Source organism: Gallinula chloropus (genome assembly GCF_964237585.1).
Source record: "Gallinula chloropus genome assembly, chromosome: 14".
Taxonomy (NCBI): Eukaryota; Metazoa; Chordata; class Aves; order Gruiformes; family Rallidae; genus Gallinula; species Gallinula chloropus.
The window spans coordinates 14,031,571-14,058,015 of NC_140099.1; the positions used below are offsets into that span (position 1 = coordinate 14,031,571).

The 26,445-nt window shown below is 44.2% G+C and overlaps 1 protein-coding gene across 1 annotated transcript in view; it reads left to right on the forward strand.

Annotated features, from left to right (window-relative positions):
* The window catches only part of EHD4 (EH domain containing 4), a gene marked incomplete at its 5' end in the record, with an annotated part of 32,086 nt that extends 13,008 nt beyond the window's left edge, over window positions 1-19,078 (forward strand). The window contains 4 exons of the mRNA XM_084270635.1: window positions 3,133-3,230; window positions 10,810-11,222; window positions 15,411-15,575; window positions 18,238-19,078. Coding sequence (XP_084126761.1) covers window positions 3,133-3,230; window positions 10,810-11,222; window positions 15,411-15,575; window positions 18,238-18,774 — 1,213 coding nt within the window. The 3' untranslated portion in view covers window positions 18,775-19,078. The remainder of the gene's footprint in view (window positions 1-3,132; window positions 3,231-10,809; window positions 11,223-15,410; window positions 15,576-18,237) is intronic.
* Window positions 19,079-26,445: the final 7,367 nt, after the last annotated feature.

Sequence of the window (26,445 nt, forward strand, 5' to 3'; positions counted from 1 at the left end):
CTTACTAGATTCTTTGAGTCACCCAACGTTCATCAGGGAAAAAAAAATCAACAGATGATTACAAAGTTGTTGATTTAAATTTTGCAAACAATCCAACTTATTTTTGCAACTGTAGTCAGCATTGCTGGTTTCTTTAGCAATAGTTTTATGACAAAATGAAAAATGTGAGGGTGTGAAAGGCCTAAAAATGTGTCATAAGCTGTTAGTCTTTCCCACAGCTGGTTTTGTAAAGCCGTTGTGGAGCTGTGCTGGTGTTAAGGTAGGCACAATGCAGTTTTGCTTTTTATGAGGCAGGACTTACATGACCTGTAGGAAGAGTGATATTTTTTTTTTAAGAAAGAGTGGTTCTGAGTCAAGTCTGTGTCCAATGGAGATGTTCAGACATAATTAGCATTACAGCCTTAAGGTGTGTGAAATACCAGCTTGATGTAAGAATTTTAACCAATCTGTTGTCTTCAGATTATGGATGTATTCTAAAAGCCACAGACAGTTACTTCTGAGTTTATCCCTGTATTTCATATCCTTTCCTATATACTTTCCTCTTCCCTGTGCTGCTAATGGTGCTGTGAAGACTGCAGTGTCTTTCCATTTCTGAGGCCTTCTGCAGCCTTTTCCAGCTGTCCCAGCCTGGGTGATGCCTAAGTCAAAATACTGCAGTGTTGTTCAGCTGCAATAATGGTGCCTGTTGTCTTGCAAACAAAGCCTAGAAATATCTCTGCAATGCTGAACAAGTTGCTGAGCTTTCTACAGCGAAATATAATTAAAAAAAATAATTCAGTCTTTACACCATTCTAGTCTTATAAAAGCTGTTGTACATGCCATGACTAGTCATCTACCTTGACTTCAGCAAGGCTTTTGATACTGTCTCCCATGCCATTCTGATAGAAAAGCTGAGAAAGAATGGGATAGGTGAGTGGACAGTGAGGCTATGAAGGTGATTAAGGGTCTGGAGCATCTCCCCTATGAGGAAAGGCTGTGGGAACTGGAGTTGTTCAGTCTTAAGAAAAGAAGGTTAAGAGGTGGACCTTATTACAGTTTATAAATATCTGAAGTGTGGGACACAGGGAAATGGCCAGCCTGTTCTCAATGATCTGTGGGGACAGGATAAGGGCCTCAAGTTGGAGCACAGAGTTCCACCAATATGTGGGAGAACTTTTTCACAGTGAGGATGACAGAGCCCTGGGACAGGCTGCCCAGGGGGTGTGGATTCTCCTTCTCTGGAGAGATTCCAGACCTGTCTGGACGCTGACCTGTGTGACCTGTCCTAGGGAGCTGCTTTGGCAGGGGGGTTGGACCCGATGGTCTCCGGAGGTCCCTTCCAACTAGTGATGTGTATTGTTGTTATAGTCAGTATGGTCAATTGTGTTTTCTCTGTCACTTGCATGCATCAGGCTTCCACAAAGTGTTTGCTTTAACGTAGTTTCTACTCTGGTTTTAGAAAATTCAAAGAATGTTATTTTATTCAGTGGTACCTGACCAGTCTTTCAAAAGCATCCCCTCAGCTTGTAGAAAATTAGCTTTAGTGGGAGAGTTTGCTTCAGGAAATGCAGTATTTTCTACACCTGATGTTCCCCAAAAAACCTCAAAAAGGGGTAGTGCTGTTTACATACCCCTAAGGTTTTATCAGGTGCCTGATTTTTCCTTGTCCCCTCCTGGGTTTGAGGATGGAATGTAGCTGATGCTGCTGTTTGTTCTACCAAAGAAGGGATGCCATCTGCTTTTGTTAGACTCCTTCCTACAAAGTCACCTGAAAAACAAGGTGAAAGTATTTTTTTTTTTTACCCCCGATTTCTTTTGAGTGACCTGGATCATTATCTGTCCAACAGCAGCTGCCAATTTTTGATACCACTTACATTTTGTATCTGATATTTGACTGTCTGAACTGCTCCTAAATCAGAATATTTTTGGTCTTAAAGCTGTTGACCGTGGTATGGTTAAACTTCGCTGTCACTGATACCCGGTTTCTCGAGGTAGTGTTCTCCTACAGCGATGGGTTAAGGCAGGGCAGCCATCCCCACAGCTTCACAGGAGGAGCAGAGGTTACACTGTGCTCGTCAGTATGGTCTGCAGCTGCTACCCGGTAAGAAGATTAAACTCTTAATGCAAATCTCCTAAAGGCAGTTTATGATGAAGGGAGGTGAAGTTCCTGAGTCGTGAACTATCCCAGAAGCATCAGGCTGGTTGGGATTTAAGGCACAGAGTGTCCCGTGTAACTCTGAGGCCTCAGAAATGGTTTATTGTTCATAATGGCACCATTGAATTTGTCTCCCATGGCAGAGGCAGGAAGTTATTGTTTAGAACCTGCTGGGTGTAATTTGAACTCTCGATTATGGCAGTGTGAGAAGTTTTGCTCAGCATGTGAAATACCATGCTTTTCCAGTCCTCTCTGAGCCCCAGCTAAGGGGGGTGGTGGGTTAGAGATGGAGACTGTTCAAATCCTGATGGAGCAGGTGAGAGAGTGACTTGCTAGTAACTGGAATATAAGTGTAATGTCAGTATGCCTCTCTGCCTGCTTCCTTTCCTTTATGAATCTCTTTGAATTTGGGCAAAAGTTGGAGTCCATGAACTGTTTTGTATACAAATTTTGGTCCTAGCAAAATACTTGGTTTGTACAGTCTTTTTAACGTTGCATGTATGGCCCATGTTGTCAGCTCTTACAAGTTTGGCCTGGATCTACACAAGGTTGCCCAGGGCCCCATCCAACCTGGCCTTGAACACCTCCAGGGACGGGACACCCACCACCTTTCTGGGCAGCCTGTTCCAGCCCCTCACCACTCTCTCTGGAAGGAACTTCCCCCTAATATCTAATCTAAACCTTCCTTCCTTTAGCTTCAATCCATTCCTTCTTGTCCTGCCATTATCTACCCTTTTAAAAATTTGATTCCCCTCCTGTTTCTCTGCTCCCTTCAGGCTGCAATGAGGTCCCCCCGCAGCCTTCTCTTCTCCAGGCTGAACAAGCCCAGCTCCTTCAGCTTCTCTCCATAGGGGAGGTGCTCCAGCCCTCTGATCATCTTTGTGGCCTCCTCACTTGAGTCTTTCTAAATGCAGTTGTATAAAGGGGAGCTCTTAAGGGACAGCCTATGTGTGATCTAGAGCAACTGTTAAAATGTGGGGTTTTTTCTTCTCCTGCAGGTTCATGTGTTCTCAGTTACCTAACCAGGTCCTGAAGAGCATCAGCATCATCGACAGCCCTGGCATTCTCTCTGGAGAGAAGCAGCGCATCAGCAGAGGTGAGTTGCAGGGCTTAAAAATAACAGAGTTCTTTTTTGTACTGGGCAAGTTATTGTCCTAATCTGTTGAAGGTCTGTTCTAGTGCGCTTGAGTGGTGGTGTGTCCCAAACTTTCTTACTACAAGCCTTATTAAACCTGCATTTTAAAGTTGGAATTTTTTCATGAAAAATGGTACAGTTGGGATTTCCATCACCCTGCTGCTATGGCTGTTGACTAATTTAGTGCTTGGATATTCCTGAGAAAAAGCCTTGTTTCCATCATTGTAATTGTTTTCCACAAAGTAATTATGAAAAGACTCTACATGTACAACTGAAGTTCATGAATGAAGTACTTCATCGTAGCTATAGTTTCTTCACGCTGGAAATGTTTAAAAAATGAGGGGTCTGGGTTATAAATAAGGAGCTTTTATCATAGGCACAGCTGCTAGTGTTGATGCTTAAGGTTGCTCAGTCATTCCATGATACAATTTTCAGTCAGAAGAGTTCAGGTAGCAGGAGGAAGAGAGAATGAGAATTTTTTTCTTAATAAAACGATAATTCTGAGAGGAACCAAACCCTGTTTGTAACATACTCTTTAAGAAACTAGTCTGTCCCTGAGAGACTAGGAAAACAGCATAATGTACATAGCTTTCTGGTTTCCTTCAGCTGCATTTAAATGCATGTCAGGTTTCTGTGGAGTTGCAAATGGTAGTGATCCAGTATGTGGGTTATGCTGCCTTCTGCTTTCAGACCTTTGCTTTAGAAATGCAAACCTGTGTGTTTTGTGTCTGGGAGGGGAAAGTTAGTAGTTCCTTAACATGTTACACCTGGGATTTTCTGAGGAAATCCTGGAATGAGCACAACATATGGCAGCTGTGCAACCATGGTCTTGTCTTTACATTGCACTGACAGAATAGAGGACTAACTTAGGACTGCCATCTAAACTATGCTTGCTTTACGTTGTCCACAAGATGTTTCTGGATTCATTGTTCAGTGTCTGAATGTGGGCTTTGACCTTTTATTGCTCATGTAGTCATGTAGAGCATTTATCATGGAGAGCTGTGTTTTCCTGGATGTGATCTACTCTGGTGAACTAGCAGAGTTAAACCTTGTTGAGTGCTCTATGTGTGTGCAAGCAAAGGCTCGAATGCTGCCAAACCAGATGAGTAAAATTCATACTGCAAGCTGACACTCTTTATTTTTCACTAATCATCTTTACCCTTCTTATAAGTTGTCCACAAAATATTTGTCAGTTTATAGTCTGATAAAATCAAAGATGGTCTTAAATCTTCTACTTGTGCTTTCCTGTTTTGGATTCCAGATCCCTTTTCCCCTCCGACCAAGAAAAAACAGGCTCATCTTTCTCCCTCTCTGCTGTTTAAATCAAATTAAAATTGTGCTTGGCAGTGTTGAAGTATCTGCTGCCACTTCCCAAACAATATGGAAGTGAACATGAAATAAGCACACAACTAGAGCATCTTATTAATATGCCATTGAAAGTGAGCAATTATGTGACAAAATTCAGCACCATCAGGGATTTTTGTGGAAGTCCCGGACTTCTCGTGTGGGCCGGTTTTAGTTCACTCCAGGTTTTTTCACTGGTAGTCTTGTGTTGCTTCAAGTACCACGGTTCTTCACTGCCATCTAGGATTGCTCTTGTAACTTAACAAAGCATAAAACTGTTGTTCCTTTATTATTCAGAAACTGTTTCTTGGTGATATGTACCTTATCAATTGTTTTTGTGGCCTAGCTGGCCTGGTCTTTGATATGGTAGACTTTCACCTGAGTTACCAGCGCTCAGTTGTAACCATTTCACACACTTTTGATTGACTAGTGTGCACTTCATAATTTTTTTTTCCAATGTATTAAGGATTGTCTCAATTATGTACCTTGGTGCAGTTTTTATCAGCAGTGTGGTTCTCCTGTACACTGTTTAGCTTTAACTGATCATAGAATCCTAGAATGGTCTGGGTTGGAAGGGACCCCAAGGATCATACAGTTCCAACCCCCCTGCCACAGGCAAGGCCACCAACCTCCAGGCCTGGATCTACACAGGGTTGCCCAGGGCCCCATCCAACCTGGCCTTGAACACCCCCAGGGACGGGGCATCCACCCCCTCTCTGGGCAGCCTGTTCCAGCCCCTCACCACTCTCTCTGTAAAGAACTTCCCCCTAATATCTAATTTAAACCTTCCCTCCTTTAGCTTCAGTCCATCCCCGTTGTCCTGCCATTGTCTGCCCTTTTAAAAATTTGATTCCCCTCCTGTTTCTCTGCTCCTTTCAGGGACTGGAAGGCTGCAATGAGGTCCCCCCACAGCCTTCTCTTCTCCAGGCTGAACAAGCCCAGCTCCCTCAGCCTCTCTTCGTAGGGGAGGTGCTCCAGTCCTCTGATCATCTTCGTGGCCTCTTCTGAATCCTCTGAGGTGGTGTGGCCCCAAGTGCTGTGGTGGTATCATAAGTAAGGTTTTGGGAGTCGCCTTAAAGCATTGTTCCTTCCGTGCCCCAGGTTTGCAGGGCAACTGCTGGCAAGGTTTATGGTTTCATATACTTGGGCATCAGCATCCGTAAAGTATGGGTCACCGTGCAGACCTACTGCATGCTCTTACGATTAGGCAGTACTGTGCTCCCCCATGTCTGAAGCATTGCACAATCACAAAGATTTCCTGTCTCTGGATTTGGGGTTGTCCATGCAGTTTCCATACAGCTGGTTTTGTGGGGTACAAACTTGATGTGTTCGGTGGTGCCCTATATGGTGAAGCGTGTCTGACCTGCTTCCTGAAGGAGTCGGATGTATCTCAACACATCTATGCTACAAATCTAATTTAGCACATTTTGAGTTGCATAGATTAGTTTTTAATTCTCTGTGGAGAGTTTAGGGGCTGGAGAGCAAATCCTATGAGGAGTGGCTGAAGGAGCTGGGGATGTTTGGCCTGGAGAAGAGGAGGCTGAGGGGAGACCTTATCACCACCTACAACTACCTGACAGGAGGGTGCAGAGAGGTGGGTGATGGTCTCTTCAGCCAGGGGATAGGAGATGGGACAAGGGGAAATGGCATGAAGCTGCCCCAGGGCAGGGTCAGATTAGATGTTAGGAGAAAGTTCTTCCCATGATCTCTGGAGGTCCTTTCCAACCCCTGTGATCCTGTGAAGCCTTCCGAGACCAACAAAGCAATCAGATGTTAACCTTCAGTTTTAAAATGCAGGAAAACAGCAAAGGAACTATGTAAAAATACAGGATATACACCACTTCCCAGCGTGTTTTATTTATACCTCTGGAAAGCATCTAGGCTGTGGATACACACAGCCTGCAATGCTCCAAAATACACACACAGACTACAACGCTCAAAGCTGTCTCTCGTGACATTCTTCCCACTCCTGTTGTCGGCAGGAGGATGTGTCAGAAGCTTCCTGTCGGCTCAGGAGCCTTGCAAGTGGCCGGAGGAGAATGTGCAGATGTGTGCCAGCATTGTTCCCAGGCAGACAATGCCCGTCCCTGTGCTGCCCCTGCAGCATCACTGATGACGTGCTCCAAGCCCACGTCAGACAGAAAGGTGCAGATGGCCTGCGAGACTTGAAGGAACAATGAGTGTTAAGGCGGGGAGGCAGAAGAAGCAGTTTCAGGCAGGGTGTGGGGAGGAACTGGTTTTCAACTGGTTTGTGATTGAGTGGCATGACAGCCAGAGTTTCAGGGGGTATGGGGAAATTGCTCAGCAAAGTGAAGGATTTTGGTTAGCTTGTGTTTTTGGAGCTGGAGTTGCTTAAATGCAGTTCAGTCTGGCTTGTGAACCCGTGACCCATGTAGTCAAGGGTTAAGTAAGGCAGTACATACACTTCCAGCGTTGTGCCAGGCTTTCCCTTGCAGCGAGACACGTTATGTTCTCCTTGGAATTAGTCCAGTAACAGGAGTGCAGTTAAGAGTGTTACTGAGGGGTGCTGGATGGAGACATTCATTAACGTAACTGGAAACTTCCACCCCAGACAGCAGAGTGCATCTTTCCATGTGGGACTGAGCTCCATTGTGGCAAAGCACAAGAAGAACAGCACATTGGGGGTAGGGGAAGCTGCTCTTGTCCACATCCAAATTGTGTGTTGTGGCCTTGGTTGTGTGGTACTTTGACAGCAGTGGCAGGTGGGATGTCTCCAGCGCTCTGCCCACCCCTGATTCATCTGGTGAGAGGATACTGTTCTCTGAGCTTGGAGGCTCCTCAGTGCAGCCTTCAACTGTGAGGTGCCTCTTTTCTGCTGTGCCAGTGGCACCAGCTTGGGGGTGGAAGAACTGGACACTGGTTGTCTGTGGGCACAGAGGATGGGTGGAGCCCACCAAGCCTCTCTTTAATTGTTTCCTGTATTGCAAAAGCGTTGGGAGGTGGATTTAGGGCAAGTTGGAAATGATTTACCTTGTGCCCACAAGGGAAAGCAGTACTGTTTGTTTAAATCTTTATTACAAGCTGGCATAGAAAACTTTACCCGGCTCCTATCGCGTGATTGCACAGCTCGCTCTGAGCGTGGCGGGTGACTGACATGCACGGCGCTGGTACTTTGCTCTGTGCCCATGGCATGAGAGCTCATAATCATTCCTGTCATCAGTGTTTCTAGGGCTGATAACCACGTGCGGTATCTTTTCATCTCTTTCATCTCTTCTGCATTGTTCTCCTTTGTTCCTCTTGGGTCTCTGGTCAGCTCACCACTGAAGCCCAATAGCTACCTCTGTGGTGCAGGCACCAGCTTGTTCTCTCCCTGCAGCGGATCATAGGAGGAAAGGCTGAGGGAGCTGGGGGTGTTCAGCCTGGAGGAGGCTGAGGGGAGATCTTATCACCACCTACAACTACCTGACAGGAGGGTGTAGAGAGGTGGGTGATGGTCTCTTCAGCCAGGTGACAGGAGACAGGACAAAGGGAAATGGCACGAAGCTGCCCCAGGGCAGGGTCAGATTAGATGTTAAGAGAAAGTTCTTCCCTGGAAGAGTTGTCAGGGCCTGGAACAGACTGCCCAGGGAGGGGGTTGAGTCACCAACCCTGGGTAGATGAGGTGCTCAGGGATATGGTTTAGCATAGGACGGGAACGGTTGGACTTGATGATCTTTAAAGGTCTTTTCCAACCTTGTGATTCTGTGACAAGCTCTGCATTGCTGCAGGCAGACGGCTGCTTTCCTCTGCCCCTTGGGTACACGGGGTGACTTGTGACTTTCTAATGTGTATTTGCAAGTAGATGTGGTACCTGGTAAGACAGGCATCCTCAGGCTGGATGTAATTGCTGCCTTCAGCAATTGGATCAGACCTTTGAAGAAACAGCACCAGTAGAGCACCAAGAGGCTGAGAAGTATCAGCGCTGAAGGTTTTGTGACTGCTGTATCCTGACCTAGTACTGCTCAACTTTGAAAGCTGTGGTCTGCTCACATGTACTGTATGTGACACGACCCTAAATGCATTGTGTCTCGGTGCTGTCCGATGTTTCCTGTCAAGATAATGGCTCTGACTAGTGGGATATATGTGTCTTTTGTTCTCTTGGATGACAGGGTGGAGAAATCTTGAAATCAACCGCGTTGAAAACCCTTGGCAGAAATATATAACTATAAATCATTTCTTTGTAGTTCGGATGTACTCTAATGTGTAACTGCTGAACCTATTAATAAAATAGATTCACTACTAATGGAAAATTTTCAGTAAAATGAGTAGATTTTTTTTTTCAGATTGAGTTCTTTTACCAATTTTCAACTAGCAGACTTTTCTTTCTGCAAGCAAATGCTGCCTTAATGCTTAATTGATACATAAAATAAATTTATTGCTAAGTTAACATACACTTGTTGACTGTATAACTGGTTTTACAGTTTAGAAACAGTGAAATGTGTGGTGGCAACTTAAATTTATTTAACCAGACCCAAGTCACCACCTCACATACCCATGTGTAGAAAACTTAATAGAACTCACTTCACTGTGCTATTTTATGTATCTCATTTCAAGCCTGTTTCCTTCTACATGTGAGAAACTGGTACAGATCATCACATAGCTCAGACACTTTCGCAACTGTGTCGTGACATGCAGGTGACTTGAAGGAACTCGCTTCCCCCTCCCTTTCCTGCTTAACTTTTATAAAGAATAAGTATTCATGCTGGTTTGTGTAAAGTGAGAAGAGTTTTCTTAGCAACCTGCTTTGGGCAGTTCTCCTCCTTGTCCTCACCTTTCATCTTGTGTTTAGCTCTTCAGGACCTGGTCATGAGAGAGAACATATGGAAGGACCAGAGCGGCATTATCAGGAAGGGGGCTGGATTTTGCATTCCTTACAAAGTAACCCTTTTAATAGAAAAGGTTCTGTTGACTTTTTTTCTAGCCAGTTAAGGAGTCTGACCTGTATCCTTTTGGATCCTACTCATACCTTTTGAACATAGCCCCCTCATTTCACTTTGCTGCATGTGCCTGAATGCTTAGTGAAGTTTTATGATCTCCTGTTTGGTTAAGGGGGGCGCAGGGAACAGGGGATACTGACTTCTCACTAACCAGCACTTCTGGATTTAATTTCTTGTGCTACTTGTAATTTTTAAACAGAAGATTTAAGATTTAGTTCTTTGCTGTCTTGCTGAACATGCACAAGTATGCTCCCTGGCAAATCTGGAGCTCACCACCGTGTTACCTGGTGCTTTCACTTACCTGTTTCTCTTGGTGTTGGCCATAAGCTGTTTCTACAGACAGCAAAACGGCTAATTTGCTTTTGGCTTTTTTGCTGCTGGTGTTTGCTGCTGAGGGCAAAATTGTTGATTTCTTGAGTTTTCACTGCTTCCTCTTTTAGCTCTGATTTCTTTGAGAGGAAGAGGAGGTGTGTGATGCTGACTCTCAGCTTATACCTTGCAGTTCCTTAGTCAAACAAGACAAGTCACGTCTATGCCAAGCCCAGTACCACATCACTAGTGGTGACACGGCGGACTAAATGTGTCACTTCTGAATAAGGAGCTCCTGAGTACTGTTTGCTGCCTGGACTAGCTGTGTTTATAAAAGCATTCAGACAGATTCAAAGAATAGGCTTTCCTTTCAAATGACCAAAAGTTTGTTTCAGGTGATCAGAAAGGTCACAGCTGGTTGTGTTCTGTAACCTGTCATGCCCCTGAAGTCATCAGCATTGTGGGCATATTGCTTGTAAATTGGATCTCAGTTTGCTGTGGTGGGAGTAACAGCGAGTGTTGTGATGCAAGGAAAGATGACTTCAGAAATGGTTATAAAATCCAAATGTGTTCAGTTGCTGACTTGCACTGGAGTTCTGCACGTGTGCTGTTTTCCTTGACAGTGCAGATAGGCAATGCTACCAAAGTGGCAGATCTTAGCAGTGATGAAGAGATCTTGTGATGAGAGCCCCACAGAGCTGCTTAGCTTGGGTGCTCTGCTGGAGCCAGAACACCTGGGAAGAGGCAAAGATGGGTGTGAGACAGCTTAAGGAAATGTAGGATACAGTTGTCCTGACCTCACTGTCCATAAGCACTTTCCTCCCTGTCATCCATCCCCTCTTTTCCCCCAGGTAGATGGTGCAATCCCCGTGTCCTCCATCCCCAGCCTTGCCTTCTCTGGGACTTGCTTTTCTGAACAGTAGGACTGTAACAGTGTGTTTTTCCTCCAGGCTATGACTTCTGCCAAGTTCTCCAGTGGTTCGCTGAGAGGGTTGACCGCATCATCCTCCTTTTCGATGCCCACAAGTTGGATATATCCGATGAGTTTTCAGAGGCTATTAAATCGTTCCGGGGCCAGGATGACAAGATTCGAGTGGTGCTTAATAAGGCCGACCAAGTAGACACACAGCAGCTGATGAGGGTCTACGGCGCGCTCATGTGGTCCCTGGGAAAGGTGATCAACACTCCGGAGGTGCTGCGGGTCTACATTGGCTCCTTCTGGGCGCATCCTCTCCGAAACACAGAGAACAGAAGACTCTTTGAAGCAGAGGCACAAGATCTTTTCAAGGACATCCAGAGCCTCCCACAGAAGGCTGCTGTGAGGAAACTCAATGATCTCATCAAGAGAGCAAGACTTGCAAAGGTAAGAAAAAAGAATTTAAATGAATGGAATGGGCAGTCTCTTCTGTCTCTTCCAGTCTGTCCTTTCTCACACCACCCAGTCTTTCTGTAGTTGTAAACTGTGTGTCTTTGAGCAAGTGGGCTGAATTGTTAGCTTTTCAAAGAAGACATAGCCACCCAGAGAAGCAAGTATGAGGAAATAGAGGCTTGTTCTGGGATGCCTACCTAACTGTAAAGGATTTGATGCTTTGTTAGTCATTAAAGTTGCTATTTCGCAGAACCACAGGGGTTGGAAGGGACCTCCAGAGATCATCGGGTCAAACCCCCTGCCAGAGCAGCTCCCCAGCTCATATTGCCCAGGGAGGTGTCCAGACGGGTCTGCAATCTCTCCACAGGAGACTCCACCCCCCCCCCCCCCGCCCCATGGCAGCCTGTCCCAGGGCTCCCTCACCCTCACTGTGAAGAAATTCTCCCACATATCAGTACAGAATTTCCTGTGCTCCATTGGCTTGGTGGGGATACATCTCTTTTACACTGTGCAGCAAGGCAGTGTTACTGTTTGGACATAACTACTTGTTCTTTTTAACAGCAGCTGGTATGTGGGGAACACTTCCAAAAACCTTAGAAAAGGAGGGCAAAAAACCACAGCCATTTACATGGAAGCGTCCGTATGCTTTTTTGCATATTAATGCCTGAATGCATACTGTCAGTCAGCTGTTGTGGAAAAACACTTGGAATACAAGACTGGTCAAAAGCTGCACCCTTGGTGAAGCACGGGTACTGATGAGTTGGAGAGGTGCTTGTGCATTAGACTCCAAACTCTTGAGCCTCTCAGGTGGTATCTTCGCTCCCAGAGATGCTCAGGTGATACAGACTGTGTGGTTGTACCCAGGAAAACCCATCTGTCTTCCGGGAACACGCACTACGTGCTGTGCTGTGGGCAGCCCCTGCTCGCCATTCCCCGTGGTTTTAGCTGGGGTGGGGGGAGTGGGGCACATGGATTATGTGTACCTTGCAGGCACTGACCAGTGCACAAGAAGCTGCGTCTGACAGCACTGGGGCTGTCTGCAGATGACTTCAAAACCTGTTGAATTATTTTGATAGGTCTCTAGTTGTCTTTGACTGAATATCACTTTGAAGCTTTGTGGATTATTGCCAAGGTTTAATTACCTGTCTGTAAAACCTCCTGGTTAAATTTTACACTAACTTTCAGGCTCCTTAACAACACTAGCCTCATCTGTCTTTCTCTCAGCCTGACTAGAATAAGCTTAGGTTGCCATCTGAAATATTTCTTGGCCTGTTCCTGGTTCTGCAGTGAGTTTCTCTTACTGTAGCACAGCGGCTATGAGAAGAGCAACTTATCTCTTGAGGAGGGGAAAAAAAAGGAAAGCTGGTAATTCAAGAATTATGGCTTGTCATTTGGAAAACTGGAAAAGCAAGCAGGAAAAGCAACCTCAGAATACCTGGGGATTGAGCAGGTGCCACCAGCCAGAAATTATAATTTTGAATTGGCATTTCCTATGCAGTTACCAAGCAGAATGTGAGTCAATATAGGTGTCCTGAACGTGTGTTCATGTGGACTTACAAGAAAAATGAAGAGGACTTGACTTGCACTGATATTACTGTAAGAATAGTTGTGTGAGGATGTATAGTGCTTCCTATGTTGGCTTAATTAGCTCTCTGAATATAATGATACATATAAAGTTGTGGGGGTTTTGTGGCCTGAGCTTTCAGGAACCAGTTGCTGCTTTGAAATTCAGTTTAAAATTGTGTTCCTGGTGGCGGCCACGTGTTAAAAGTTGCTCAGTCTATTTTGTTGATGCTGTCAGCAGCTCTTTGCTTTTATTAATTACAATTGTTTTGGAAGTGGAAGAGTCTGGTGGATCGTATTTTGGTGCTTCCATGTAATCTAAAATAAAAATAGATACAGGTGAACACAAAATGCAGTGCTCATGGAATCAGACAGCTACAGAAAGGGAATAAACTATTTATCTGCAGGAAAGCAGAATGTTATCTTTCCTGTGTCACCTTTCCACCTTCCAAATTCAACTTAAAGTACAGCCACTCAAAACAATAATTTCTTAGAGCACTGGGTGGCATTTTCACTCCTATTTAGCACTATCTTCTAAAGCATGTGTGGTGACACAAACCAAACTTGCTACCTTGCTGCCCAATTTTGAGTGCTAGCTTTTGCTTTTCCTAAGTGCTGTGTCTCGCTGTCCTGCTTTGCAGATGGGAACTGTTCTTATCTAAAAGAAACACTTGCAGACCTTAGACCATTTAGCATAAACATGTGAAACTCAGGGCTTATGAATGATAAACATTTCCGGTTTTCCTGGGAGTATTAGTTTTTTAAAAATCCATTAAATTACTTAATTTATTTTATATTTTTAAATAAACTCTCTTTAAAATATCCTTGCTGAATGTCTTACGATATTTTGGAGAAATAGCCATATCTGGCTTACTAGAAGATGCAGAAACCCTGCTTCTTTATGCTGTTATTTTTTAATTTAATTTATCTGCCATTAGAATTCATGTGCTCTTTCTAGATATGAGGAAGTGAAGTTGAAGGTGTGTTCTCATCAGCTTTTGCTGCTGCTCTGTAACCAGCCAAATATGAAAGTTAGAATGTTAAGACATGCAAAAAAAAAAAAAAACAAACCCACAACTGAATAATTTATCTTGAAAAACAAATAAGATTTTTTTTTTCCAGTAAGACTTGTAAATAAGTAAGGGAAGGAATGGAAGAGCACTTTCCCTGTATAGATTGTGTTAAGTTTGTACAGAATATTACAAGGCATGTTCTGTGGTGTTTTGGCAGGTGGTAATTACTACACTTACACTCTATCTATTCTGCTGGTCTCTTTTTGTGGTAAACTGTCTTCCCCCCATCTTCAAAACTGAGCTTTTTACTGTGCAATGCTTTGACAGAGGGTTTTTTTTAATCTAGATGTTTTCTTTTGTGTGTGTGAAAACTGTATGCAACTTCTGTTTTGGGAACAGCTGCATCCTGAATGGATAATCCTGAATAAGGAGTTGGACTGTTGACAGAACTCAGGCCTTTCTTCGTTAAAGTAATCACAGAATATCCTTCCTTTAATGAAGAAAGGCCTGAGTTCTATAAGCAGTCTGTTGTGGAGCTCCTTTGACTTCAGTGCTCCTGGCCAGGTTAAAGCTTAGGAAAGCAGTTTGCTTGCTTGAAGTTGGGATAGATGCACGTGGCTTCTGAAAGCAGCCAGCCCTTGCGCATCCCTCACGTGTGCAGCATGGGTATCTGTGTCCATACAAAGACCTGGACAAGTGAGCTCAGTCAAGAAGTGCAACCAGCATTTCTGTCCTGGACCAGACCACTCATCATGTGGCTGCACAGCTGCTTTCAGTGGTGAAAGGTGGAGGGAGGGTGGTAAGGAGAGGAGATGAATAACTCAGGGGTAAGGATGGGAGGAAGTGTGGGCACAAGAGATGTTTAGATCGCAGAGCCCATATTACCATGATCAGGGTGGATGGGAAATTTGAGCTCTGCAAGTATCAATATGGTTCTGAATTTGTGATCCTAAGTTAATGCCTGTCTTCGTGCTGGGATGATGCTTCTTGCTAAGGCTTTGCAAGGCAGCTGTGATGTGCTGTTATGGCATACTGACTGCTCTGTCATCTTTTTGTGGCTGCACAAATATAGGCTGTATAGGCACTGACTTTTCTGGGAGTAAATAGGTGGCAATGGGGTGTCTCTTCATTTGGATAGCCCTGCCACTTTGCATACTTGGGTTACTTGAGGCATTATCCCATTGCTTCCCATGATAATTTGCAAGGCAAATGGAGCTGCAGATCTCTACTGCTGAGACATGGACTAGTGAGGCTGGTGCTCTGTGTATGATCCATGCATGTGGTGTCAGGATGTGGGTTTGGGGCCTTGCTTTTGGTCTCACTGTTGGTACTGATAGGAAGCTTGCCATGCTTCCTTCTAAGCTGCTGTGTTTCTTCGATACGTGCTTGCTTTTCTCTCTGCCCCTTAAAGGAATGCTGAAAGCAGCAAAAGCTGGTTGACAGTAGTTCATATAAATACAAAGCTGCAGAAGCAATTGTTGATAATATCTTACCCTTGAGCTAAGGGAAACATGTTATTTCTGTTTCTTTTCATGGCCTTAGTGAAGAACGTTGATGCAAAGCGCATACAGACAGTAGTGTTGATTTCTGTTTTGCTGCTCCTTAGGTTCACGCTTATATAATCAGCTATCTGAAGAAAGAAATGCCCTCTGTATTTGGAAAAGAGAACAAGAAGAAGGAACTGATCAGCAGATTGCCAGAGATCTACATCCAGCTGCAAAGGGAATACCATATCTCAGCTGGGGACTTCCCCGAAGTCAAGAAAATGCAGGTAAGATGATAGATTACAGTTCCCCTGTAATGATACAAACTTCCCAGCAGGATTGCTGAAGTGGAAAAGGCACAACGGAGCAGCTTGACTTTCCACTTCAGGGTTTTGAGTAACAGAGCCACTGAACTGATAGTCATGTGTCTGTTACGGGGATAGCATGATGTGGAAGTGTTGTGGGCAAAAAGCAGCTCATGTTGTGCATCAGTGCTGTTCAGTTTGTTCCTCAAGCAACTTTGTATCTGATCTTAGGCTTCTTAAGTTGCCTTTGAGTTAAAAGACAATTCAGCTTGGAAGGTGAAGAACATGAGATCAGGAGCCTGTAGTTCAGTCTGATCATGAGCTAGTCATGAGTGCAATGGAGAACGTTTTCCAGACTGCTCCTTCCCTATCACTCTAACCATTTCTGGGGTGCATTTACACTGCTCCTTCTACTGATGACCAGCTGATTGACCTACCTGTAGGGATTTACAGGTTTCTATCTGTGAGCTAAAATGTTTAACCTGGAGAGTCAATTATTGGCATGAGACAGTAACTTACAGATAAAGCACAGGATCTATTTCAGCTCGGTTTTTGTAGGCAGGACTGTTGGAAGGCTTTTGCGAGTTATGTTTTAAAAGCGGCTTATGTGGGAAAAGTTGGCTCTTTTCTTCCCTTCCCAGTTTCCTTTGGATGGGAGATGATCACTTGTCAGTTTGGATATTGAAATGAAATTTTGACTGGGACTTTACAAAAACTTCTAGTGCATGTCGCTAAGCCTCAGCAGCAGATGGCAGCAAATATGTGCGTGAAAGATCAGTCAACTTCTGTAATGAGGAGCAAAACTGCTCCTCAAAAAATTTCACCAATCCAGCAGATTTGACCTTTGATTTTAAAGATAGGTTGCATATTGTAAATTGAGAGTGATCAGCTTGGGCAGTAAGAAACTAAATGAGGTTCAACAAAAGCAAGTGTAGAGTCTTGCACCTGGGAAGAAATTACTGCTTGTATCAGTACAGACTGGGGGTGACCTGCTGGAGAGGAGCTCTGTGGAGAAGGACCTGGGGGTCCTGGTTGATGACAGGTTGGCCATGAGCCAGCAGTGTGCCCTGGGGTCTAAGAGAGCCAAGGGGATCCTGGGGGGGCATCAAAAGGAGTGTGGCCATCAGGTCAAAGGAGGTGATCCTCCCACTCTGCTCTGCCCTGGTCAGGCCCCATCTGCAGTGTTGTGTCCAGTTCTGGGCTCCCTGGGATAAAAAAGACAGGGATCTCTTGGAGAGAGTCCAGAGGAGGCTACAAAGGTGATGAAGGGGTCTGGAGCATCTCCCCTGTGAGGAAAGGCTGAGGGAGCTGGGGCTGTTCAGCCTGGAGAAAAGAAGACTTAAGGGGGGGGAACCTTATTGAAGTTAATAAATATCTGAAGCATGGGATGCAGGGGGGAATGGGCAGCCCCTTTTCAGTGTCTGTGGGGACAGGACAAGGGGCAGTGGCTGCAAGTTGGAGCACAGGAAGTTCCACACCAACATGTGGAAGAACTTTTCCCCAGTGAGGGTGAGGGAGCCCTGGGACAGGCTGCCCAGGGGGTGTGGAGTCTCCTTCTCTGGAGCGATTCCAGCCCCATCTGGACACCTCCCTGTGCAATATGAGCTGGGGAGCTGCTTTGGCAGGGGGGTTGGACCTGATGATCTCTTGAGGTGCCTTCCAACCCCAGTGATTCTGTGGTTGCTGGAAATCAGGTGACTGTGTATAAATGTCACCAGAACAAGAGCGATGGTTGTTAGTTGGTGGTTTTCCTCTAAGAAGGACGAAGGCCCATGCATGTGGGCAAAGCTGCCCCAGGTTTCTTGGGTTCATATGATTATAGTTCTGATATATATGGGAGCAGCTCCATGAGATGTGATTTGTCAAAGCAGTTTGGCATCATTTTGAGGAGTTCTTGGTGAGTTTTGAGGTTTGAGTTTCCACAGCAACTCTCTTCCAGACTAGCATTTTGAACGTAGAAATCATTTAATAATTGCCTAAAATATTTTTAGTCTTTCAGCTCTCTTGGTGTAAAACATCCTTGGGCTTTTGCATTGGAATGGCACATATCACCTAGTTAAACATCTCATAGAGGTTGTTAGTAGCTTCTGTACAAGATTGAAACTCCTCAGTGACCATATGACTTCTGGTAGCAGTTCTGTAAAACACTGCTGCTGTTAAGCTAGCTCAGGTTTTTTTCTTGATTGGTAAAGGACACTTCTTCACATCTTAACCATAAGCAAGAAGTTTAACCTACAAAATCAGATCAGTCCTGCAAACTCTTGGATTTATTTTTATGTTAAAGTGCTAGCAAGACTGAGGAAGTACCTTCATGCTTTCTTTTATGTTTGGAAGAAAATCACCAAATGGAAGGGTTTTAAGGAACATTGATCACCCATAGTGTTTTTATGCATTGGCCCTTTGAAAATTGTGTTATGAATTTAATTTAATAGACCAGTTCATATACTGTTGCAAAATTATCAGTGTATTCCATCAATATATTCAGTGTTTGATACCTATGTGCCAGCTTTGCTGCTTCCTCCTGCAAGAGGAGTTTCAGTTATGGAAGCTGAAACTTTTTATTGGTTTGAAAGCCGTTCCTTAACCCATTTCAATGTGCTGAAGTTTTTCTAACTACTGTCACTGAAACCCTTGTCGTTGACAGGAGCAGTTGGAGACTTGTGACTTCACTAAATTTCATTCTTTGAAACCAAAGCTCATTGAAACCGTGGATAACATGCTGGCCAACAAAATTGCCTCCCTGATGAACCTCATCAGACAGGAAGAGAGCAATATGCCCACAGAGATGGTACATGGCGGAGCATTTGATGGCACCATGGCAGGACCCTTTGGCCACGGATATGGAGAAGGTGCTAAGGAAGGAGCTGATGAAGAGGAATGGGTCGTTGCCAAAGACAAACCTGCTTATGATGAGATCTTCTACACTTTGTCACCAATCAATGGCAAAATATCTGGGATCAGTGCAAAGAAGGAGATGGTGACTTCTAAACTACCCAACAGCGTCTTGGGGAAGATCTGGAAACTTGCAGACTGTGATGGTGATGGGATGTTAGATGATGAGGAGTTTGCGTTAGCAAAGCATCTTATCAAGATTAAACTGGATGGCTATGAACTGCCTGGCACACTCCCTTCCCACCTGGTGCCACCATCTCACAGGAAACCTTTGCAGACAGCAGAGTGAAAAGGAGAAGAAAAAAAAAAAAAAAATCAGGATTTTGGAGATATTCCAACAAATGTATTGAAACCACCAAAATTTGAAATTAGGCTTGGATCCTTAACCTTGGCAGCACATTTCACGCAGGTTACTGAAATTAGAAGCGTAGGAGCAGGGGAAAATTCATGTTGTTGTCCCTGCTGACCTTCACTGAGACATGCTTATCACAAGTGCCTTGTATAGATCTATCATAACGTGTGTTGGTAAGGTGAAAATGTGTTTTCTAGTCCCGCTTCTGTGTCATGCTGCCTTTCCACCCATAGAGCAGAAAGAGACCATGTATAAAAATCACTTGACCGTCACCAAACTTAAGTACTGTTATTTCCTATATTGGGTTTTTTTTTAAAGTATTTTAAACGGTGTAAGGAAGCTTTAAATGTTAAATTCACCTGCCTATGCAAGGAACATTTTCAATGCTAGAAACATACTTTAGGCATCGAGTGAACAGCAGCGTCTCTCTAGCTTACAAAAAGGCAGATAAAAAAGGAAGTTCTATTTTTGTTCTTTTATCTTTATTTAATTTGGGGGTAGAGGGAAGAGTGATGGAGAGATTCTGCTCAGGATACGAGCAGACTTGTTTTAAAATTTAACCTGATTATTGCTAAAACTGCAGCATATTAAAATGAATCTTTCAGTCTGTCATCACTGTGTCTTGCTGCCTGAGGAACCGGTTCTTCAGTTTTAGACAGCACTATATACTCAGTATTATTATTAAAAGAATTCCTTTATTCCTTGGTTTTGTAGTTTCTTTGGAGGCTTCAGTTTAGCTGCTCTGTGGACAATAAATTCCTGAACTGTTCAGAGTGATATCAGAATGTTTTCCTAAGTTAGAAAAACAGTGATGTTTCCATCAAAATCAAGTCTCGCTTTTTGTTCAGAAGAGGTGTGGTGCTTAAAGTCAGCCTCTTCAAAGCACATCAAATTGCCTTGGGAATTTTTTGTGGGTATTTAATTTCTATTTACAGGTAATTACACAGTTACCTCTTCTATTTCTATATATGTAATATTTTTAAGAGAAGTGTTTAACACTTTTTTTTGCCAACTTGTAGCTGACAGCCCTAGAAGAGATGTGATTCCTACGGTGGCAGATTGGAAAGATGGAGAGGCTAACAGGAATCTTTACACTGACTGCAATAAATGATAGACTGCTCCTTCCAAATACTATTGCTCTATTGTAAACAACCCAAGAAAGGATGGATGCTTAATAAGCTTTCTAATTTTTTTTAAGACCACAATCAAAGCTGAACATACCAGCTTGCTTACAACTGATTTTTATCAGTACCTTTAAAAACATAAATTTCTGGCCCTGTGAACTTCTATCTTTTGGGGAGGGACAGTTCTTTTCTAAAATCAAACTTGGCAGTCAGTTTTGCTCTCTGCACATGAGCAAGAATTGACTTGCACTCTACTTGTACAACGAAATCATAGAATCATAGGATGGTCTGGGTTGGAAGGGACCCCAAGGATCACAGAGCTCCAACCCCCCTGCCACAGGCAGGGCCACCAACCTCCAGGCCTGGAGCTACACAAGGTTGCCCAGGGCCCCATCCAACCTGGCCTTGAACACCCCCAGGGACGAGGCATCCACCACCTCTCTGGGCAGCCTGTTCCAGCCCCTCACCACTCTCTCTGGAAAACACCTTCCCTTTGATGCCCTATGCATCAAAAGTACTGTCATCAAAAGCACTTTTTCCTTTGAGCCTCAGTAAGTGCAGTAGTGCCTTCTAAGGCAGAGCAAGCCAAAACAGCATTTCAGCATCCTTCAGTAAGTGTGATAAGATAAGTAGTTTTGGGTCTTACCTCCCAGTTAAGATTTTAGTCACGCTTAATGTGTTCAGAATTGTAGGTGACCTAAGGGCCTCATCTTCTCTTTCCACATTTTACATTGTAGGTTGTCAGTCAGGTTTAATGCTTTGGATTTTTCCAGGCCTCTATCTTTCAGCATCTGTTCTATTCTGATGTGAAATTGCCATGAACTTTCCTAGGGCTCTACCATGGGGAAACAATGAACCTATTTTAGCTAATGACAGAACACCTTTTTCTTGCCAGGCTTCCGGGCCTGTAACAGAGATATCCTGGCATACTTCAATTGTTCTTGAGGACTTTCTTTTTTTAATTCTTCAGGGTTTTTTCTTATCATTCAGGCATACCGACTTTATTTGTTAGACCTAAATTAGGAACCAAGTTAGACTACGGGCATCTCTGCGCACTTTAGAGCTGTGAAACTTGACTGTGAGTCTGCCTCTGTGGCTGGCCATCTGTGGAGTAACTCATTTTAGAATCGTAGAATCATAGGGGTTCGAAGGGACCTTGAGAGATCACTGGGTCCAACCCCCATGGACCCTGGTTAAAAAGTTTTGTCTGGTCAAAATGTAGTCTATAGACATTGCAGGAGGGTTCCTTTTAAAAAAAAAAAATCAAGAAAAACCCAAACCAATCCCAAGCAGGCTGCAGAAACGGAAATGTATGCTTGTTTAGTGTCTGCAGTCAGTAAGGGATTCATACACTAATGGCCAACCTGACTAGCTCAGTAAGAAAGGACACCAGAAGAAAGCAAGCTCCTGTGACTTACTTCAGTGTGGGCAAAGCTGAGAGGTATGTGGGAATCTTCTGATCTTCTGCCTGTTTACCTTACCTTGCTTGTCAGCAGGTCCGGGTTCTAGGTTTGGGGCCCTGTTTGGGTTCCCACTCTGTGTGTAGCTTCCAGGGGTGATGCTCCAAAGGCATTGGAGCTGTGTGATCCCATGCTGGTAGAAATATACTCCTCCAGTTAGAGGAGCGAGGTAGCTTCTTGCTGATTTTAGTTTTCTAGTTTCACTGGTAGTAAAATGGAGAACACAGTTGTTTCTTCAGTCTCCTTGGCAGTGTGCTAACGTGGGCTTAGGGGAGGCAAAGTGAAAGGCACCATTCTGATAAATTAAAATCTTTTGTCTAGATGCAGTTGAAATGTTTTGGTTTGTGTGCCTGCAGTATTTGGAAGCAGGATGCACAAAGCATGTTGGAGTAGGAGGTGGATTTGTATCTGTTTATCTGGAGGAATAGAGCTGTTCCAGGATTGGCACGCAGAGCCACCTGTGTAACTGGGTTTGTGGGTAGGTGGTGCAGTGCTGTAGCAGCATGCCTGGTCCTTAGGAGTAATGTGCATTTCATGAGGACTGCACAGCTGAGTGGCTGCAGTCGGTCGTTGCTCAGGGGAAGGGATCTCTTCTCACTACCTCTTCACATACTGGTGGGTCTTCTCCCTTTGCCTTGCTGGCTCTCTGGCTTGTCAGGTCCTGCAAGCCTATTCAGTTGGTCAGACCAGCCACACGTAAGAGTTTGGATGGTGTTCTGTGGATCTAGTGAGTGGGAGCGGGAGAAGTGAGCAGGATCATTCTCTCCTGAAACTGTCCTGTAAGAATTACTTGGGAGCAGTGGTATGAGGTAGCCTCTGGTGTTCAGTTTGGTGTTGCTAACCTGTGCTGAAGAAAGACTAAGATGTTGAATTTGGCTGGTTTACACCTAGGATTTTGGTTACATTTGCTGTGAGACTCTTCAAAACTGTCAGTAATTCATCCTGCAAAATCGGTGCCCACTGGTGTGCTGTCTGCTGCCATAAAATAGAGACTGCTGGTTTTACCTTTTCTCCAACTATTCCCCAACATGGGTTTAGTTCCCAGACCTAGTTCCCTGACCTTCCAACACCATTTGTCCCCAGTACTTGGAAATGTGCCCTTTTCTTCTTGCTTCCTTCACTTCACACTGTGACTCTTGGTGTTGTTGGAGTTCAAGCAGAGTTTGAAGTCTGTGGTTGGTGGGTATGTGTGACTTTGCACTGAGAGAATGAACATAAACTTTGTTTTCTATTTCACAGGCCTGACATTCTGTTAAATACTGTTTTCACTTCAAAGGCACTCTTAATTTTTGAGGGAAGGCTTGATCTGGGCAGCGTGCTTCAGTTTTGTCCAGCTAGGCAAACAAAGTTGTAAGTTCACTATTGTTGCACTTTTATTACAGGATAAATCCCTTGCAGATACTGTAATATATTTTAATATGCTTTGTAATCATTTTTAGAAAGTGGTGATAAGAATTGCTGATTTTAATAAACTAATATTGAACTACCCAAGGTTTTTCTTTTGTAATATTCTTTCTGGAAGGTATTCTTACAGTGACTAAAGCTTTGCAAACCTCCTATTTCAGGCTCACAGCCATAGTAGCTATTTGGCAAGCTGCTTATTTTCCCACTTCAGTGCACGTATCCATAAGAGGTCAGGGCTATTTCTCTCCTGCGTCCTTGACCTGGTTGCTGAAGTCACTGCCCTTGCAAAGGCTTGACTCCAAAATTAAACTTAAAACAGAAAACAAACCTCCAGCACCTCTCCAGAATTAGCTATTTATAGCAGGATGTAATTTAGGAACTTCTTAATATCTAAGTGTGGAAATTTCTTAAAACTCCTGAGAGTGTGAAGTAAATCAAAAGCTTCCTGCGTGGATTGAAATCCCGACACTTGAGCTGGGAGGTGCTTCTTTTAACTTCAATGGGGGTACTAACCTTGAGAAACAAGAATAGATTAAACAGTGGTTTAGCAAAAAGTACTTTGTTGATATGTTTTTTTTTCTCCAGAAAAATCTGAGAGCATATTCCACGCCGAGCTACCTGCTACTTCAACCAGTTCTATCAACAGAACATTCTTTTAATGCTGTGCTTAAATTATTTCCTCCTGCCCTTCTCCTGTACACACAACTTGAAGCAGCTCCAAAGGTATCTGTGCCACCAGATGTTGGAGTTGCTATTGATGGAGATACTAGTGTTCCTGCTACTTCAAATCCAAGTTGCTTCAGAGTTAAGAGGGTTGCATATAGGGCAAGCTAAGCTGGTGTGTTCGTGCCCATGCCATGTCAAACAAAAGCATTTCACATGCAAACGTTGTCTTGTGGGCATCTGTTAGCTGTGATAGATTTTTATTTGTGCCTACTATACCGTGTTCTCCAAAGCTTGCTATGGCTCCTAAGTTTGTATTTGGGAGGGCTTTGGAGCAGACGCTACTTTATTCTGGGCTTGTCCAGCCTAAGACTATTATGCTGCAGGTACTAACTGTGAGAGCAGCAGACCTTTCAGAATGCTTGGCCCTTGGGCTAGCTTGCCTGCCTTGGGTTGGAGAGTTCAAGAGAAAAAGTTGGCTGCTATGCCCTGCTCAGACAGATGAGCTAACACATCTGCTGAAGGTGCCTCCCTTGGCTCAGGATTCCAGCGATGAGCTGTCGTCCTGATATAAATCCCCAACCTGAGGGAACACCTCTTGTGATCAAAACAGAGTCAGGAAAAGGGGTATGTATTTTCCACAATGATATTCTGAAGTTCTGTATTAATAAGTCTTTTCTGACCTCTGAGGGGAAAATCTCTTGTGACATTGAGATGGGTTCCTCTGCCTTTCCCTGCGGGATGTCATGCTAACACAGATTTATACCTGTTGATAAGCTGTGGGCTCAGTTACTTTCTGGTCCAGTGAATGCTGGACTCTTTAATGCCAGGTCTAACTACTTCTCCAACCTATTCTTTTCTCTGAGATGGAGCTTGTCTGTGTTCTTTCCGAGGTGGTGCTAGTTTGGCAACCCACATTCCACTTCAGTCTGGAGCTCTGAAGATTTCACTGTAGTGAGAGTAGCTTGTTTTAAAGTGGATGGTACATCTCTCTCACCAGATTCACTGTAAGATTTCTATGTCTTATTATAATTTTAGAAAAACATTTTAAATGTGGAGCTGTTGAAAGATGCTGCTCATGCTCAGTGATTTCCTTGTTGAAGCATTCTCTGATTTTTCTCACAAGGCATTCCTTTCACATCTAAGCCTGAAGGTAAGAAATTAGCCAACAATGTAACTATAACCAGCAAGTTAAAGGCTTAGGAATTTTAACCTACAATGAAAAGTAACTGCAGTTTTCCTTCATTTTTTCACCACCCTGTCTTACTACACAGCAAGGGTGACAGAGCCCTGGGACAGGCTGCGCAGGGAGGTTGTGGAGCCTCCATCTCTGGAGAGATTTCAGACCTGTCTGGCCGCCTCCCTGTGCAATATGAGCTGGGGAGCTGCTTTGGCAGGGGGGTTGGACCTGATGATTTCTCAAGGTCCCTTCCAACCCCAATGATTCTATGATCTCTCATCTGCTAAGGTTTCAGTCCTTAGCTTAACTGTTCATGCAATGCTGCATATTTTTGCCAACTGCCTTCAATCATTCCCCATGACCGAATGGCCCCCACAGTGGAACTGAGATGGTTGGGCTGGGAGGGACCTGTGATCGTCATCAAGGACCAAAACCAGAAAGCACCCCGTGGCACACACCATCCAATCAAATTAATTTATTACCAATCAAATTGGAGTAAGGTAATGAGAAATAAAACCAAATCTTAAACCCTCCACCACATCTTCTTCCCAGGCTTAAGTTCAGTCCCAGTTTTCTCTACCTCCTCCTTCTGAGTGGATTTACAATATAAGTAATATTGATAACACACTGATGTTTTTAGTTGTTGCTAGGTAGTTGTAGTGTCTACAACAAGTAAAGGTGTAGCTTCTCACAGAATCACAGGGGTTGGAAGGGACCTCTCTTCCTTAATAGCCATGAATAAAAATGCAAACATCTCAACCCCATGATAAAAATACCCTAGATCTGGCACTGCCAATGCAGCGCTTTATGGCTCATTTTCAGCTAGATGTTCAAAATCTGAAGGTTATTCTGTTATTTGAAACCCTTTATCTCTGTCTGTATGAAATGGCAAGAGAATTAAAATCCTCTGTCCCATGTGTTTGTCCTGCAAAAGCCTTTGAAGCTCTTCTGTTAACTGTTTGAGGTTCAGAAACAGAAGGAAAATTTTAAGATAATGTAAACAGCTCCGAGGAGAAACTGTATTTAATTCATGACTAAACAAGCAAACATATATTTTCTGTTTCAGAAAGATGACTGATCTCCTTTGTGCCAGGAAAAATAAATCCATCTGATTCTGCTTTAAGCTGTCCTCTTTTTCAAGTGCAGCGAGGGCCTCTGGTTCCCTTGGATGATGTAATTCAACTGTTCTGCTTGAATTCTGCTCCCTGTTGATGTCATGTCGCCGCTGGCCAACTATTCAAAGAGAAAAGCAACTTCTAGTTTAGACTGGAGCATGGGGAGGCTGAGGTTTATAAGAACCCAGCATCCCGGGATGCTGGTTTCGATCCTCCCAGGCAGACCTCAGCTTTATAAGAGGAGCTGGGGCTCCCTCCGCCGCAGACTCCCCTGCCCATGGGTGGGGTGCCACCCTGGGGTGGCTGGTGACGAAGGCGCTAGGAAGGCAGGTATGTGGGGGATGAGGGGGTGCCTGGGGGCTGATGAACTAGTCCATTGGGGAGAGAAGCGGGGAGAAGTATTTGGCTATTTAGGGACAAGGTTCAGCTGAGAGGCCTGTGAAAGCAGAGAAGCTCTGTAGACTGGTGGCTGGAGGTCTCCATGCTTCTCCTAAGCTGCTTTTGACTAATTCCCCATTTTTCTTCAGCCTTAGTACCGGAAATGACCAGCTTCTTGCAGTAATTACTGCCTGCTACTCTCCAGTGTTACCAGTGTCCAAAGCATAGCTCCCCTGTCCCACAACGAGGTCTGAGATTTACTAGCAATTTGGGAGATGGGTAGG